The 18,926-nt window shown below is 38.7% G+C and overlaps 1 protein-coding gene and 1 long non-coding RNA gene across 4 annotated transcripts in view; one reads left to right on the forward strand and one right to left on the reverse strand.

Annotated features, from left to right (window-relative positions):
* The window catches only part of CA10 (carbonic anhydrase 10), a 339,096-nt gene that overhangs the window by 265,490 nt on the left and 54,680 nt on the right, over positions 1-18,926 (forward strand). For 2 of the 3 annotated variants that reach the window (XM_073310787.1, XM_073310786.1), the window contains one exon: positions 6,022-6,207. The exons of the other annotated variant lie outside the window; for it this stretch is intronic. In XM_073310787.1, coding sequence (XP_073166888.1) covers positions 6,022-6,207 — 186 coding nt within the window. The remainder of the gene's footprint in view (positions 1-6,021; positions 6,208-18,926) is intronic. 3 annotated transcript variants of the gene reach the window in all.
* The window catches only part of LOC140897767 (uncharacterized), a 156,019-nt gene continuing 138,130 nt past the window's right edge, over positions 1,038-18,926 (reverse strand). Inside the window, exon 3 of the long non-coding RNA XR_012154803.1 lies at positions 1,038-1,073. This is a non-coding gene — a long non-coding RNA (uncharacterized lncRNA). The remainder of the gene's footprint in view (positions 1,074-18,926) is intronic.

Raw genomic sequence — 18,926 nt, forward strand, 5'->3', positions numbered from 1 at the left:
AACAACTATCAGGAAAATGTTAATAATTGAATTAAAACTGATCAAAGCTGGGATATTCCACAATTAAGGTTGAAATCCCCTAGATATGCTCCATTGTGCCTGGGGATTTTATCACATGTAAAATTATGCCTGTAGGGAAACACTTTGCAATATCTAAATGAAATGAGGTGAATTGAAAATGTGGTTTCATCCTTAACTTTGAAGTTATTGGATTTGGATTTTTTTGCCAGCTTCCTATTGATTTTTTTATTTATTACAGACTTATCCAAAGGACATATGATAGATGCAGGTATTCATTCCATTGAGGAAGTGGTACTCTTCTTTCCTAAGGGCAATTAGTGCATATGTATTTTTATACAACTCTGTTGAAGTCAAATAGGAAAGCACAAAATAAAATAAGGTTGTTCTACAATATGTCATGAAGTAACACCAAGGTCATGACTGCAGTTGTGAGAGAGATAATGTTAACTCACATTGTACGCAGTGTTGGTCCCAAGATATTAGAGGGACAAGACGGTTGTCTTTTGTTGAACCATCTTCTGTTGGTGGGAGATGGGCTTTTGAGCTTGCAGGGAGCTTTTCTTCAGGTCTGGGAGGTGTACAAGATGGAACAGATCACAAAAAGCAGTCACTCTATATTTAACCTCTGTACCATCCTCAAAGGAAACTGCACAACATGTCCAAAAGATAAGCCTGGGAGCTTAAATTCATAATTTTGTTAGATACTAAAAATCATGGACTGAATAGAGACATGGAATTTATGGCTTATTACAACAATCTACACTCCATTAAAATCCCCTCATCTTTTTTTTTTTTTTTCTCCCTATGACGGGAGAGGTCTTAACAGGCCACTTCACCTTGAATGATCCCTTGAAATATGTGTTAACTACTTATGCTAAACAATCTGTTCCGCCTTGTATTTAGCTGTGACACTCTGACTACATTTCCCAGACCTAAAGAAGAACTCTGCGTAAGCTTGAAAGCTTGTGTCTCTCTCCAAGAGAATTTGGTCCAATAAAAGATATTACCTCACCTACCTTGTCTCTCATGCTGAGATGTCACTTTTCTCCATCCTGTTGGGGAAAAACATGTGTCTTAGTGGAACTTGGTTGTGAATTTAGTAATGCATGTGACTTTGCCTCCCACAAAACAATAGCTCAGAGTGTGAAGTGCTAAAATAAGCCAGTCAGCTTTTACAGTCACTCACTGTTAAAAGACAGTGGGGTGGGAGGAGAGAAAACCTTTTGTAGTGGTAAACACCCATTTTTTCATGATTTGTGTGTATAAAAAGATCTTCTGTATTTTCCACAGTATGCATCCGATGAAGTGAGCTGTAGCTCACGAAAGCTTATGCTCAAATAAATTGGTTAGTCTCTAAGGTGCCACAAATACTCCTTTTCTTTTTGCGAATACAGACTAACCCAGCTGCTACTCTGAAACCTGTTAAAAGACTGAGTGCATCCGATGAAGTGAGCTGTAGCTCACAAAAGCTTATGCTCAAATAAATTTGTTAGTCTCTAAGGTGCCACAAGTCCTCCTGTTCTTTTTGTTTAAAGACTGAATCTCAACAGTTGCTGAGCACCTTCATTTCCTAGACTTCAAATTCATAGTAAATGGGTTTAGAGCCTTTTTTTTAATCATAACAAAATTCTGCTGAAAACACAGCACAAACTAAGTAGATTTCCTCTTCCTTATATCTAGAGTCTTCTTTACGGACATTGCAAACCCATTACACCACAGACTATTGAGATATGAAACCTAAATTTAAAAATGAGGTTTATGCTAATGATGGTCTTTGCTTAAATTCTGTTTTAATGTACAATATAAAGTAAATTCTAATATCAATAGAACAGTATCACTTGGCAATATTCCCAATTACACTAAATACTATAATACAGACATTATTGCTCTCAAAGTACTTTTGTGTCATAGTGCATATTATGTATGTATCCTATAATATGTATATTGTATGTAACAGAGTATTACTTGTGGATAAAGGGTTTTTTTTATTTCACAGAATGATAAGCAATGAAGAAAATTATCATTTCAGTGCAAATTTAGAGTCTTTTAATCTGCAGAGGTTTTAAATGAAGCTTTTATGGTCTGTTACACATATTAATAAGAGTCTTTATAGGTTGACCATACAAGACACTATCTTTATTGGTTTCTTCAGAGTCATTATGAACTACTTTCAGAGTATTCCTCTGAAGCATCAGGCAACTGACACAAGCCCTTTTGATCCATAAGAACAGCCATAGTGGGTCAGACCAAAGGTCCATCTAGCCCAGTATCCTGTCTTCCGCAGGGGCCTGTGCCAGGTGCTTCAGGGGAAACGAACAGAACAGGTAATCATCAAATGATCCATCTCCTGTTTGCCCATTCCCAGTTTCTGACATCATATATGCAAATTATTGAGAGGATGAATTTTTTGGCCATTTTTATTTACAACCTGACTCTAGACCCTCACGTTTGAAAGATTCCTCAAAGCCCCCATCCCTTCCCTCTGTACCCCAGGATTTTCTATTCTGTGGTCTATGTGAAAATGAAATGGGCGGGGGGGCTGGATGTTCTATCCTAAGTATATTTCAAAAACCTGTCTTTAAAATGTTGTGAAAAAGGATGTCCAGACAGATGTCTCACCTGATGAAAGACCATATTTTCATTACTACCAAAATGGTAAATATACTATAAACTTTTAAAAAAAATAAATAAGATTCTTGCTCAAAATATACTCAGTCTTTGCAGCAACACTGTGTAGGCAGAATGTTGAAATGAGTTTTAAGATAAGTTTATTTTAAGCAAGCAAAATGACCCTTGTGCAAGACTATTTTACATACATCAGAACTGGAGGCTACAAATGCTCATTAACAGTTTCAAACATAACCTCAGTCCTGTTCCTGTTTATTAATTACTGATTTGATTTGTTCACCTCATACAAATGGGCCAAAATACAATAAATACATGCAACTGGTTATTGCTGACTCGTCTGCATCAGTCCTGTCCTTAACTTGCCATTTTAACAGTATGGGTTATTTTAATTGTTGTGTTTGTGTGTATATACTAGAAATCCTATCCTATATGTAGAACTCCACAGTTTATTTCTGGAGCATAAGATGGCAGATACCATCAGCCTCTCTCTCCTTGAACAGTTTCAGATTTTGCAACCAGCCACCAATTCTGTGGAGGTTTCTCTGACAAAAACACGGCCTATTGTACAGTGGTTAACTTGGGAGGGTGGGGGAGACACATGGATTTTTTTTAACCTCTCAATCACTTATTCAGATGTGTTCCAGGTCAGTGGTTGAACATAAGTTCTCTCTCTCTCTCTCTGTCCAATTGCTGGTTGGCAAGCGCCTGCATCAAACACTCACTTAGAAAGTTAAGAGTAATTGCAGCACTCTCAAGAAAGAGGACAGGGATTAAATGGGTCTGGGGACTTTTGGTTCAACCTGGTTTCGGGAGTAAATTTTTTTTTAAAAGTCTAATTGAGGAGCCTACTCCCCATTTTCAAAAGGGATTTAAGGAACCTAATTCCACTGAGACTAAGGTTCAAAAGTGCCTTAGTCACTTCTGAAAATCTGATATAGGCTCCTGCCACATAGGCGTTTTGGAAATGTTACCCACTGCCTGTAAGTGCTACCTCAGTAATAAATGCTAAACATAAAAGTATTCCATTGTAACACACTAGCTTAGTATATCACGTCTCCCTCTAGTGCAGGGGTTCTCAAACTGGGGGTCAGAACCCCTTAAGGGGTCACGAGGTTAATACATAGGGGGTCGCTAGCCATCAGCCTCCACCCCAAATCCCACTTGGCCTCCTGCGTTTATAATGGTGTTAAGCATATTTAAAAGTGTTTTTAATTTATACGGGGCGGGAGGGGTCGCACTCGGAAGCTTGCTATGTGAAAGGGGTCACCAGTACAAAAGTTTGAGAACCTCTGCTCCAGTGTGTGGGCCCAGCAAGGATAGGAGCCTGACATACATAGCAGTTCAAGTGGCAGGAGCAAGTGTATTTGGAGTTGCAGGTCTCCAATTCTATCCTTCCTGGCAACTATAATGTTTCTGTGTATGTGTCCATGCAGGAGTTTCCTTATTAAGTGTTGGTCCCTCCAAGTCGAAAGAGAGGCACACTGGAGGGTGTAATGAGAGAGGCTTGCTGTGCTACTGGTATGCTGTACCTGTTGTGTGCATAGAGGATTTCTATTCCAAGCACTCACAATGTGGCCTCCTTATAAGTGCTGCATTTTTGAAAGGAGATAGAGAGGAAAAAAGAATATTATCCCTTTTCAAGAATCTGGCCAGCTTACTTTTTTTCCACATATATACTATAGAGGGTTATTTGAGGCATCTCTACCTTGAGAAAGAGAATGGTGGCAACCTAATTTAAGATTTGTATCAAGCAGAGTAAGAGAATGGATTGTGAATATTTTGTAGTGACTAAAACTAACTGAATGTTCAATGAAGTGTGAATTTCCAAATAGAGAACCAGCAAAATGACTTTAAACAATTTTCCTCACCACTTGTATTTGAAACTACACATTACTTGTGATTAGCAATTTTATGTCATTCATAAGCAGTGTACTGTAACTGGATTCAATAAAACTGACCTGCTTGCAAATATTAAACTAAACTTGATATTTAATTACTATATGTGCTAAAGTTAAGCCAGAAAACTAGAGGGCATATATTAAAAATTCCAATCATGTTGAATATGAAACAAATAGCAGTATTCACATTTACTGCTTTACATGAGAAATGTATTTTCTTCCCCATTCTAAATTGAAATAACAGCAAATAAATGTAGAACACCTGTATCAAAATAAAAAAACAGAAGCTATTTCATCTTACCCATTTAGTTCTGTCGCACAGTTTGTAACTTTTTATAGCATACTATGCAACAAGAGGTCATTTAAACACAGTAATTAGTATTAAAGATAAAATGTCACTGCAGCTATGTGAATTACTACAGTACCAATGTACTATAGGATATAATACATAATTGTCAAGCCTTTAATTTTAAATTAAAGTGCAACAAAGCAAACTATTGCTACACTTCCTTTTGATTAATATTAATTAACGTTATTTGCATCCCTGCAGAATTTTAGGAAGTAAGCCTCAGTCCCATTCTGCACTCAAATGAATGTTTTTCCCTACAATAGCATAAATTAAAGGATGTTCTTACATTATTTTTCATATACTTAATAATTTTACAGTATATTTTTCATTATTTAAAATGAAACATTTTTCTGCATTAAATTTCTTTTCCTTCCATTGTATACTAGCTGGGTTGTTATTTTAGGATCACTTTTGTTTATATTTTATTTTACAAACAAAGCATATCTTTCCATTCTTTTTTTTTTAAAAATAAAGATTAATTTTAAAAGGAGATGGGACACAAGAACTAACAAAGGTTAATTCTGTATCAATGTAAAATGGGAGATAAAATACAGAACATTCTTGTCAAAATAGAGAGCCTTATAACCGAGATCAATGCAGGTTTTACCATTGATTCCAATGGGAGTAGAAGGCTTTTGTAGCATCTGGTTTGAGACAATTTTCTTATAAATTTTTTATAAATTTTTCAGTAAGAAAAAATGAGTTAAATTTCTGATTTGTTTAAATATACTGTGAATTATTTATACAGCAGTTGAAATGTTCCCCTTTCTCAGTGCAGAAATTCTGTAATGAAGTCATTATTCAGGTCTTGCATAAAGAATCTTTTCACATATATGCTTATTTAGAGGTATAATAATCCCATTCATTGTGTTAACCACATGCCTGTGGCTAAAATATGTACATGGGGATTGAGCAAAATATTTGAATATAAAGTATAATATTTAAAAGCAGAACTTGAAATACGTCCTTCAGTTGGGTATTTAATCTCATCTTTTTAAAGATTTATGGTTGGATTAATCTGAAGGTGTTGAAGTAGAAAAAGCTTGAAGTCTGTATCATTATTTTCTCGGACTCACCACTGGTTTAGAAAAAGTTCATTTTATATTGTTTGTTCATTTTGTTTAGGTCAGTGGGACAATGTATAATACAGGGAGACATGTTTCTCTACGATTAGACAAAGAGCATTTGGTGAACATCTCTGGAGGGCCCATGACATACAGTCACCGCCTGGAAGAGATCCGGTTACACTTTGGAAGTGAAGATAGCCAGGGATCAGAACATCTACTTAACGGACAAGCTTTTTCTGGGGAGGTATGTCAATGTACTTAAAGTTTAAAATGAACCACTATGAAATACCTGCTCTCCATTTCTGCCTAAGAGTAGTGTCAAACTAATTGCGGCTCATGAAAAATTATCTCCTTTTCTCCATTTTGAAAAGAAGGGAAATTTTTTTTTAATTGTGCATTGTAATACATGTGTATCTCATCAAACACAGCATGTTCACTGCCAGGTGTGTGGTGCAATATAGGGACTGCTGTGTTAGATACATGCTACTCACATGTTGATATAACTAAATTGCAGCTGAGGGGTTGGTTTTCCAGGCTGGGGTTTTCAAGGAGACTAAGGAAATTAGGGGTGAAATTCTGGGTTATAGAAGTCAGTGGCAAAACTCCCAACAGTTTAATAGGACCCTTAGTGCTTAAATCTCATTGAATTTCAATGGGTTTGGGGCACCTCCCTTTTTTAAGTTGGGATTTTCAAAGGAATTTGAATAGAATATTAAGTAGCTATCCAAGAACATTCTGAAATTGCAGCACAATATTTTTTATTCTTTAAAACAGAAAAATAATTTTACAGTCAACAGCATGAAGACCGTAAAAGCTTCCGGTAAATTAGACCCAGACAAAATGCAAGGTAGAACATGAAACACTCAGATTTTTACCATTCAGAGTCATAGTTTCAGTTACAGGAAAAGAATCTGAATGCAGTGCGTTCGCTATCTGTATGGTTATCCATGACAAGTATCACTGGGTTAGTCCATCATATTCCTAAGAAAACTCAAAACTAATGATCAAATTCAAAAGTTAACCAGAAAGTAATATTGAAGGTGGTAGTTGTGGCTAAAGAAAGTCTACCTTTATTGCTTATCATTGTCCAACATTTTCTACTGTACACCATAATCCTGTGAACGGCATGCAATACTTAACTTTACACATGGTGAATAGTCCCACGGAAGTCAGTGGGCCTGCTCAAGGGACAGAGAGTTAACCGCAAACGTTACATCTTTGCAGTACCAGGACCTGACTTGCGGGCAAAGGAGATACCGTAGAGTAGTGATCCTGCCATCTGATACATGGTTCTCATCAGTCTCTCAGGCTGTGCCTACACTAGAGACCTTCCAGCAGCACAGCTGTGCCTATGGGGCTGCGTTGCTGTGAGGTCTCCCGTGTAGCCGCTCTACGCCGACGGGAGAGAGCTCTCCTATCGGCGTAATTAACCCACCCCCAACAAGTGGTGGTAGCGCATCGCCCGCCGACAGTGCTGTCCGCATCGGTGTTCTGTTGGTGTAACTTATGCGGGTTGGAGGGTGGGGGTGTGTGTTACCCGCAAAAGTGCTAGTGTAGACAGTGCCTTCAGGGGCGCATGCACTGTGGTAGCAAGTTTTTCAGGATAGATACATGGTGATGCCGACAGACTATGGGCAGGACTGAGCTCAAAGGGGACAATCATTCAGTCGCTTTGCATACAGAGGGGATGCAAGGGTTTTAGTCTCCCATCCTTAGTTTGTGTTGTACCCAGGGGCGCTGGAACAGGGGGCTGTAGTCCCATCACTTTTTACCAGGCTGTAAGGGTGACAGATTGGGGAGGGGGCGGAGGTTCCCCCCTCCTTTAGGAAGCTTTCACCACTGCTAGAAATACCCATCTCCCATGAGCTTGTTTCCTGCTGGTGAAGCACTTAGCTCACTACTGGCAGTCTACAAATTCTAAGTAAATCATTAAATTAATGCTTCAAAAGAACTGCATCTCGCTATGGGTATATGAGAGTTACCTTCAAAGACATCTCGAGTACCCTGTTGTCATTCCTTTCGAAGACCAAAAGGAATAGTTTCCAGCAACAAAGCACTTATTTATTTTGCTGAAGATGAATAATCACATTACCATCTGTACCATCTATCACAAATTCTGGTGATGAGTCAATTAATGCATGGCATTTTCTTTGGCATTGTGCAACAACAGTTATCTGAAGAGCAGCAGATTAATTGCAGGCTTGTCAAATGATATTATAATTGATGGTAATCATTTGCTTTGTTTTGTATAACTCTGTGTAGATGTATAATATAGTCAGTGGCAGTGTTGTCATAAAATTATTCATGTCTTACATAACTGACTAGTGGATGCCTTGTTTAAATTCTGTGATAGATGGACACGTACATTGGATCCAGTGTTTAACTCATAAGTGAACATTGAGTGTTTTAATAAATACGACCTTGCTTTGCTAATCACATCTAAATAGTAAGAGTGATATTCAATACAAAGTAGTTTGCTTTAACAAAGAAGCAAGAAATGCGGCTGAAATATAACCCTGTATTTGATTTGGCATATCAGCATTGTTTCAGAAAGTCACAGGAGAGATTGATGGATTAGAAATATATCAGCCATAAATTTTGTGTGTGGAAGGAAAAGTCACAGAGTATAGACTGTAATGAAAGGTGAAAATGTATAGCATTGCAGCCCAATATTTAATACCATGCAGCAAAAGCAAAAAAGGGTGATTAAAAAAAAATCAACAGCATCTTTGACAAAATAAGAAAGACCTAGAGGACAGAGTACAGCTGACAGATGAGAGAGGGAAAGTAAATTAGGTGGGACTTGGGAGATGGAGCAGTTGGAGAGAGAACCAACAAATAAAGAGCACTTCTGACAGGTTAAAAAACACAACCAGCATTGAGTATGAGAACCAGAAAACAAGTGAAACGGAGGGAGGTGAACTGAAAGGGCATGGAAGGAATGGCCAAGGGTCCAGAACTTTTTTTTAAGCTTTGAAACAGGGTCATTCTGCTACGTCTGTCTTAGTACATAGGTCACCATTAAAGCCAATATTTGCCAACAGATACAGCTCCTCTTTCTCAAGTAAAAGAAGAAAACTGGTGACCACTGTCAGTCATTATGAATGACAGGAAATACAATACATGAACTAGACATGGGGCTGAACCTTTTGAGATTTGGCAGTGTTTGGAGCTGGTGCTTTGCTTGGACTTGGACCATCTCTTATGTAAAAAATCTATTACTGAATAGCTGAGTCACATTCCCACATACTATGCTGTACCCATAATACAAAACAGAGGGCCAAATGAACCCTGTTGTATAGAGTTGGTACAACTCCTCAGCAAAGAACCAGCTTTCACACCATAGCTGTATTTGCCCTCGAGAGTATAATTCCATCCAACAAGCTCCAGTTTTAACAACGGTGATTTTAGATAAGCTCTCAGGTCTGGAAAGGGTTATTTACAATGTTTACAATTCCCAGCAGTAATACTAAGGAAATGATACACTAGTTAATGGCTAGCTGACTTTATGGAGTAACATATGCTTTCGGGCCTGCTACTGCCCATAGCTGTCACTCTAGTGATAGGATAATATTGGTCAATGGAGAAAGAATAAAGAAAAATACAGTACAAGTATAAATAGAAAATGCACTGCTTAAAATATTCCCAAAACACCTCAGCTAAGAGAAAATAAATGCAAGTCTAGGACCTGATCATCAAGAGCATTTCACTGTGCCCAAATGCAATCCCACTGAAATCATCGTGACTCCTCCGAGAATCAGGGTGCAGGACTGGTGCATTTGAGCCCATATAAAGGAATTAACTATTTGCCATGAATTTCAAGTCTTTTTGCACCTAGTTTGTACTAATAATTTATGAACATCTATCCCACCATTGGTCTAGCAGTGCTGGTAGATGTGGTGGGAGTTTTAGTATAATTTGGATACAGGCATGATTCTCAAATTTACACACACCAGTGCTAGGGAAAAGTTTGAAAATCCCTAGTGTGCTAAGGAAATCTTGAAAACCTTTTCCACTATCGCTAACACTAGTACAGTTGAATCTGTGTGGCAATGGGGAGATTTTTTGGCAAAATTTCTCCAGATCTCCAGGGCTTGATTAGGGAGTTGCTGATTATTGTTGTCTGTATAGTGGAAGCACTTAAGAGCCCTAATCATGGAGCAGGGCCCCCAGCGTGCTAGGTGCTGTGCAACCACAGAACAAAGACTGACATTGTCCCAAGGAGTTTACAGACTAAGGCCTGGTTTACACTTAGATGTTTTGCTGGTGTATCTGTATTGGTTGTGTGTGTGTGTGCACCAACATACCTATGCCAGCAAGAACCCTACTGTAGATGCAGTTACACTGGCAAAAAGTCTGTTTGCCCATCTAGGCTGTTTTGCTCAGGGAACTGATAAAAGCTATACTGACAAAAGGACTCTTGCTGGTATAAACTGCATCTATGCTAGAAGCATAGACTAGCATATAATAGCAAATTTTTCAAGTCTAGATAAGGCCTAAGGCTTGGTCTGCATTAGCAATTTACAGTCAGTGTAACTACATCACTCAGCGGTGTGGAAAATCCAGTTATAGCAGCCTAACTCCCGGTGTAGACAGCGCTATGTCAACAGGAGGGCTTCTCCTGTCAACATAGCTACTGCCTCGGGGAGGTGGAGTACCCACATGAGATAGTATTCTCACTGAAGCGCTGCAGCCTTTTCAGTGTAGACAAGTCCTGAGCTGCTTGAGCTCACACTGAATGTGGTATGAGGGTGCTTTACACACTAGGGGAAAATTTGTGTTCTTACCACATGGTCCAGACCTCTATTTTTCTAGTCAAGACAACATACAAGTGGTCAAAGACATAGGGCAAGCTTGACAGCAACAGGGTAGTGGAAAATTGTGAAGACAGAACCCAGTAATGTCAAACTGTTTAAAAATGTATTAGGGTCTGAACACCACTAGGGATTTGTAATGTGTGGCCTAATTAGGTGTTAAAGGATGTCAAAGGAGATCTCTACAGTAATTGGCAAAAAGAAAAGGAGTACTTGTAGCACCTTAGAGACTAACAAATTTATTTGAACATAAGCTTATGCTCAAATAAATTTGTTAATCTCTAAGGTGCCACTAGTACTCCTTTTCTTTTTGCAGGTACAGACTAACAGGGCTGCTACTCTGAAACCATACAGTAATCTGGCTACCTTTTAGCACCTAATTATCACTTCACAGTAGACTCTGGGCAGATAATTGAGAATTGTAATGCTTAAAGGTCCTGAAAACAGCAGAAGCTTTTTAAAATATATGTAACATTCTATCAGGAATGTGTTTGACTGTTTCCAGCAACATGGAATAAGAAAGGATTTGAAATATGAGTCAGTTAAGCAGTTGATTCTTTATCTGGTGTGTAATTAAGTGGGCTCAACACACTTCTCGCAGATTAATGCATTTAATTGTACTATGAACATTAAAAGAGGTTCTCAAACTCAGGGCGTGGTGTACACTTAAAAAATTAGATTGACATAGCTACATCGCTGAGGGGTTTGAAAATTTGTGCACCCTAAGCACTGTAATTAGGTTCAGTCAAGATGCAGCTAAGTTGACACAAGAATTCTTCCATTGACCTAGCTACTGTCTCTTGGAGAGGAGGATTAACTACGGCAATGGAAAAAACCTTTTGTCAATGTAGAAAGCATCTACACTGTGGCAGTACAGACATGGCCCACGTGAAGTCCCAGGTGTGTACACTACCACTTAAGTCGGCAAAATTCATGTCACTCAGGGGTGTGGGGAAAAAAAATCATTTTTCAGGCCCTTTGATTCAATGTCACTTCCTTCTTTGAATCCCTCATCCCTGTCACCATCTACAAAGTTCTATACAGCTCTGCCATACACATGAAGAACTTGGAGCACATGTTCCTTCCTCAGGAGGGGAAAATTAAATAGTTGACAGCAGTGAGAATAGGAAAGGAAGGCCTGCCGCCTCCCATCTAAACATCTTCAGGAGACTAACATCATCTTCTTTCAGGCATAGGATCATTGTGTGAAGCAGAGAAGAATTCAAGCAATAATTAGTACAGTCTGTTTATACCATACTGGGTTAAGTATTTAGGCTTATGTAGCTAAAGAGGCAGCTTGTGCCCTCACTCCTGTAACAGCGGCTGAAGAGGGCTGCGAGAGCACGAGCAGAGGTGTTCTGAGATTTTACACCTGTACAGGGCAGAATGCCTCTGCTATGCATGTGGGATAGCACACCTGCTGGGAAACAAGGTGCAACATGCATTCCTCCAGCATCTCCTACCAGCTGCTAGTAGGCATGCAGAGGGAGAGGGGCTCTGATCCCTCTTCTTGGTTCTGTGACATCCAGTTAGGCTTGCTAGCCAGCCAACCTGCCCCTAGTAAGCAGGGAGCATTAGCATTGTGCCTGGGTCCTGCACAGCTGTATGGTAGTGGGGGAGGAGGTGTCTATGCTTTGTGCACCCATGCAGGACAATTCAGCACTTGGCCAGAAGGCTATATAGTAATATGTGTACAATACTGTTAAAAACCAAGTATAAAATATCCATAAATGTCATAACACACAACAAACTCTATCCCAGCAATGTCCAATATTAAAGCTCTAAATGGTGTGTTTTGTTTCCCAAATCTCTCTGGTTAATTTGCTTTGACATATCTATAAACCTTTTTCCTAAAAACAAAGTGAATCATCTGAGAAGCACAGATTTAATTGTTAATCTGTTGATGGATAATAAACAGGTCTGCAGATTAAAATATGAACTAATTACTGTACTCAATTCCATTTACTTGATTTCATGTTCCATTAAATGTTGGTGTCACTTGTTGTGGGAGGTTTTAGATTTATTTGCTCTGTAATGAGTTATGCTAGAGGGTTCCAGAGGGATAGATTCCTTCAAATTGGAAGGTAAAAATGAGTGGTATTCGCTGCAGTAAGTGAACTGTCTAAACATCTATCAATATGTGACAGTAATAACAATCCCAAAACAATGTGTTGAAATCTAAAAGTTCTAGAAGCAGCAAAAGGGCAAATATTTAAATAGTGCCCAGAGTCATTGTTTCTGAATAAGGAAAATTTTGCTTTTAAGCTTATTGGGTTGTATGAAGAGCTTTTATTTACTTACTTTCCTGGAAATTGGGACAGGAATATTTTGCCATAAAGCAATATGAAATATTAGACAGTACAGCAAACTTCCTATGCTGTCTGATTGTAAAGAATTGCATTTTGGTGTCCAATAATATTAGGAAGTGGGACTTTGGTTGTAATATCTTTTTTAAAATGGTATGTTTGGATCCTAACTTAAATTCCCTCTTATATTCTTTGGCTGAACAGTCGCCTTCTGTTGATGGCTGTGATAGCCTACTTAAATAACCCAACTCCAGCGATCAATAGCTATGGGAAATCATATGGTAAAAGTTAAGATGTAATCACTGCATATCACTGACTGTGTTCTCATCTTCCTCCCCCCCCCATTTATTTATAAACAACAAGTCTAAATCTTTTTTAAAACTTGTGTCTTCAGTACCTCTGAAGACAGAAGCAGGATCTCCAGGGAAGGAATGAGATGGCAGGGAAAGTTTTGTATTAGATGCAGCTGAATCCACTGGACAAAGCTTTTAGTCCTGGTGTAATTTCATTGACTTCAATGGGAGTGTGGCAAATTGCCGGCACTACTATGATGGGTCTTCCGCTTTCTCTTCTTGGGGGGGTGGTGGTCAGGGCACCGTTTCTTGCCCCTGAACTGGGGTATTAATTGCCCCACTAGCGTCCTAGAGGAGGGGAGTGGAGAGGGAGGGACCCGGGCCCGCCTTCTATTCCGGGTCCCAGCCCAGGGGCCCTAGGGATAGTGGTAAGCCACTAGAACTAGCAGTTCCTTCCCCTAGGCTACTTCCATCTCCTGCCTGTCACTTATGGGGTTTCCTGCCCTCCCTCTGCACAAACCAGGTGTCCCTTTACCTAGGGTCTTGGTATTCTTAACCCACCACAGCACTTCTCCAAACTCTCCTCTGCTTCCCTCCAAACTGCTCTTTGCTCCAATGCCAATCCACTTTGCTTCAACTCCTCCAAACTGCTCTCTGCTCCAACACCAATCCACTCTGCTTCAACTCCTCCTCTTGTCTGATTGAAGCAGGGAGTTTTTATCATGTGACTGGCTTCAGGTGCTTTAATTAATTTATAGCAAACTTTCTTCCCTCTAGAGGGAATAAGGTTCCCATCTAACACTCTCCTGCTGCCCTGTGGGCAACGCTGTATCACAGGGAGTTCTATCAAGGAATAATATGGCATAGAAATGTAGGAAGGGACCTCAAGAGGTTATCTAGTTCAGTCCCCTTAATTTAAGGCAGGACTATGTAATAACTAGGCCATTCCTGGCAGGTGTTTGTCTAACCTGTTCTTAAAAACCTCCAATGACAGAGATTCCACAACCTCCCTAGGCATTTTTTTCCAGTGCTTAAGTACCGTACTCTGACACTTAAATTTTTTCCTTTAGTTAAAACAAAACTTCCTAAGAGCCTATGGATATGCTAACATTGTCATTTTTCTACCTTTTTGGAACAACTGTTTAGTATATCATCTTGGGCTAAGAAAAAGCATCTTAAAAAAAACCCACCAGAACTACTGTAGGCTACTTGCCATGGATATTTCTGGAGCGTGTGTTACTGTAGTGTCTAGACACTTCGGATAAGATTTCCAAAAGTGACAGAGATTTTGGAGCATGAGGGAGATTTTCCAAAAGCAATATATGGCAGTTAGGCACCTAACTCCCTTTGAAAGTCCATTAGAGTTAGGAGACCAATTGCCATTTGCGTTGTTGAAAATCTTCTTACCAGTCCCATTGACACACAATAGGATTTGCACTCCTAAATCACTTAGACCTCTTCTACACATGGAGATATCCAGCTATTTCTGGATATCTCCATGTATGGCCCCTGTTATTCCAGAACAAGCGTGCTGTCCCTGAGTAACGATGTCTAAACAAACCTTAACACACCTTGGAAAACCCCACTCTTTGTATATCCTTTTATCCATACATTTGGGGGGCAAATATACACTATTCAGAAAAATACAAGGATGGACTTTACCATCTGATTACAACAAACTCTACTTTAATCCACAATTTAAAATTAATTGAAACATTCTCCAAACTCTGAAAGGGTAAGCACAGGGGTATTTTAGTTAAGAAGCAAGTGGGGGAAAATACCTAACTGATAAATATACTGGTGTTCTCTGCTGCAAAACTTTCTTCTGTGTAGACTACCCCCCCGCCGACACTCATGGGAGTATCAGGCCATCCATTAGCAGGATTGGGATTCATACACTGGAAAGCAGTACAATGATGTTAGCTACCAATGAACATAGGTCTCATGTATGAAACTGAAAAATGCCCTTGCATGGAACCACAGCTGTTGCATTTACTATTTTGAGTGAATTAGAACAATTCAGTAAAAAATATTTTTTTCTATATGTGTATTTTTCAGTAGCCAACTGTTCTTGGGGGGCGGTGGGGTTAAACAAACTGGACGGTCACAGCATATAATCTAAATCCCTTTTGGTGCCTGAATTTTAAACTCCAACATCATAAAGCAACAAGGTACAGTTTTTCTGCTCAGGGAAGTAGCTCTGTAGGATTTGCTCTTTTAAACCTTTGGGGCATTAAAACATTCAATACACTAAACCTCTAGTGTCACTTATGAAGTATTCATTTCACCCGATTTTAGATTTTAATTTGCTTAAGGGTGACTTGACTTGCTGTGGGGTGATGTCTTTAATTAAACAGCCAAGGTACCTCCACAGGCAGAAGACTTTGTTCATTTTTACAGTGGTTTTTAAATAACTGGTAATGATTTTTCCATAAGAAGTTCTATGAGTTTTAACTTTTAGCTAAGTGCCTTTAACATAACGTTCCAGGGGAAAGGAGAAATCTTTACTGAACCACTTGTACGAAAAACCTTTACAGCTAACAGAAGGTAAATAACACAGTAGTGAGCACACGCATACTTTATCATCTTTTTGCATAAACAAAAACCAAACCCTGAAGTCCTTTATCCAGGCTAACCTAGTATGAAAATCAATGGAGTTTTGACTGAGTTTGACAGTAACCTTTAACTGATTCTACACAGGGACTGTCCAGTGCAATTATGCCAAACAGACCACTGGCACAGGACTCCAGACTCAGGCAATGGCTGGTACCTGACACTTCAGAGAAAGCCCAAGCCACTTCCAGAAATCCCATTTACCCACCTCCCCGCAATGAATCTAATTAATCATGTAATTCTGCTGATGGCGCAGGAACTTCCTTAGTGACTCTCCACAAATGATTAGTTTGCACCCTGATGAATAAACTTTGATTTCCCATGTCATCTTAGCCTGAATGGCTACAAATGTTATTACCAGGCTATAGAGCTGGTCAAAATTTTTGTGCCAAAAAATGGGGCTTCACTGAAAAAAGTTTTCAAGGGGAAAATGTCTTTTAGTTTATTTTCTGTAGAAAATTACTCAACAAAACATTTCCTTTTCACATTGAAATTTTTGTTGTTAACCCTTTTCTGCCACTGAACACAAGAGAATGAATGCAGCTCAAGTTTGGGGGGGTGCAGGTGCGAGGTTACCACTTTTTCCCCACTCTAACTTTTCCAAACTTCCTCATCTTTTGAAAACTTACAGTCTGGGAAAAGGAAATACTGTACCTTTGCCCCTCTGTAACTTTGCAAAGTTTGGGGACGTTCAGAAGAGTCCCTGAATGGAAAAAGGATATATGTTGTGGGGGTGGAACTCTGGACATTATTAATTGTGTTGCACTATGGGGGGGAATGATAATTCAAAACTTTTCCAAAAAGAATTACAAAAAAATTTGAATGGAAATAACTTAGAAATGTTACACAACATTGTTGCTAGCCTGCTGTAAAGTCATAAGTTATCCTGTTGCAATATTTGTCTCAAGGACCTGCGGCAGTGAAATCTGTTGGCCGACTACATGCTGCATTGAGCAGTGTTCCCATCACCTGGGCCAAATTTTCCTCCACTCTGGATAATAACTCATTTTTGTTGCTCTGCTCTGGATAATAGCTTTCTTGCTATGAGAAAACAAAACCTAGACACTGTATTGCAGTTAAAGGACATACATTTTAATATTCTATCTAACAATGGTATTTCCCTTCATTCAAGTATCCTGTGTCTGCTTTTTGCTTTTAAACTTCTATTGTGATGCTTCATCAATGGTGAACTTCAAAGAGCAGAAAAAGCTGGGCCTGTGCCTCTTTTTTTGCTCCTTTGTGATATATGGAAAAGGCCTGAAAAGTTTTTTTTTTTAATCCCCCTCCCTCACACAGTTTGTTTTTTAGAGTAGTAATTCATGTCTTGTCTGCCTTGGAAAACTAGTGAAGGTGCCACTAGTACTCCTTTTCTTTTTGAAATGGTGATATTGCCAAGTCAAGGGAGTGGAAGTTGAGCAATTGACAGTTCAAAATTATTTTACTAACATGTATATTTCTAGTATGGTATTTTGGGTAAAGAAACCTTTGTTAAAGGCTAAAAACCCTTTCCTTGCCTCTTAATTTAAAGGTGTTACAGTCCCAAGAGATCCTCCAACAAAATCTGTCTAGCTAAGGTACTTATGACTGTCATTATCACATTGTCTGAGCATCTTGCCATCTTTAATTTCTCTGCACAACCTCCCTATGAAGTTGGAAAGGACTATTGTCCCCATTTTACAGATGGGGAACTGAGGCACTGAGAAGTTAAATAATGTGCCCAAGTCACAGAAGAAATGTATGGCAGAGCAGGGACATGAACCCAGGTGTCTCAAATGCTAGGCTGGTGCCCTAACCATCCTTCCTCTTCTGAAAAGACCAGACTTGATATTCGTGACGTTTCTAAAGTTCAACAACGGGTAGGAAAATAATCTTTGCAAATATTATACATCATAAAGTGGATATCAGAAAAGGGCACAAGCCCAATTTAAGAAAGAAAATCCCTATAGTTTTTTCCAGTGACTTATTTTTCTTGAAAAAAATAAGAAAAATTAGCATTATTTTTGCTAGTTAGTACATGCCATGTAAACTGCCCTATTCTCTAAAGTGTTTAAATCCATCCAGAATTACTAGCAAAAACTTTTTTAAATCAGTCAACTCCATGATCTCCTCATCCACTTCCTCCTCCAGATTATAATTATTTACTAATAAATAGCAGCCTAGCTTTCGACCCTTATTGCTAACTCTCTAACCTTCAGTTTATTTCAACAGCATTTCATTGGTCTCTGTCCCTTACCTTGTGCTTGATAGTTTCTTCTGCGAGATTTTATTAGCTTATTAAAAAGCCAAGTAAATCATGTCAGCTGCATCTTCCTTTTCATTACATTTGTTGGAGAACTCTCTCAGGTTGTAGAGTTACAATTTTTTCATACAGAAACCATGCTGGTTTGACCCTACTCAGGCTAGACTTATCCAACTGTTGTACTCCTCTCAATTAAAATCATACAGATACCACATACCATAAAGTCAATATACTTGTAACTTCAAGGCATTTTTATTTTACAACCCAGTTTACTTTTATTGATACTTTCTGCAAACTAAAAAGGAAAGTTTTTTTTTTTAGATGCTCAGTTTGTTTAGGCAAAAATTGTCATAAAAGATTATTGATTAAGAAATTCTTCAAACCAATAAAGAGGCGTCGACCTGAGTTTTGGCTAAAGCACAAGAATAAAATCTATCTAAAATGATTACAATAAAGGATCAGTTTTTCAAGATATTCATGCCTTAAAAGAAGCAAGCGTCACAATGATAACACTAAAAGGATTAGAGTTGACTAGGCTACAACAAATTTCTTCCAAGTCACTGTTCTGTCCATTTATCTCTTAATGTCACATCTCCTTTTGTCTGTCTACATTTTTTTCTTTCTATAAACTAGTGGGAATTAATGCACACAAATCTGCCAAGGTTTGCTGGATTAAAAGCAAAGGTAGGAAGGACTAG

The sequence above is a fragment of the Lepidochelys kempii genome, chromosome 14, assembly GCF_965140265.1.
Source record: "Lepidochelys kempii isolate rLepKem1 chromosome 14, rLepKem1.hap2, whole genome shotgun sequence".
Lineage (NCBI taxonomy): Eukaryota > Metazoa > Chordata > Testudines > Cheloniidae > Lepidochelys > Lepidochelys kempii.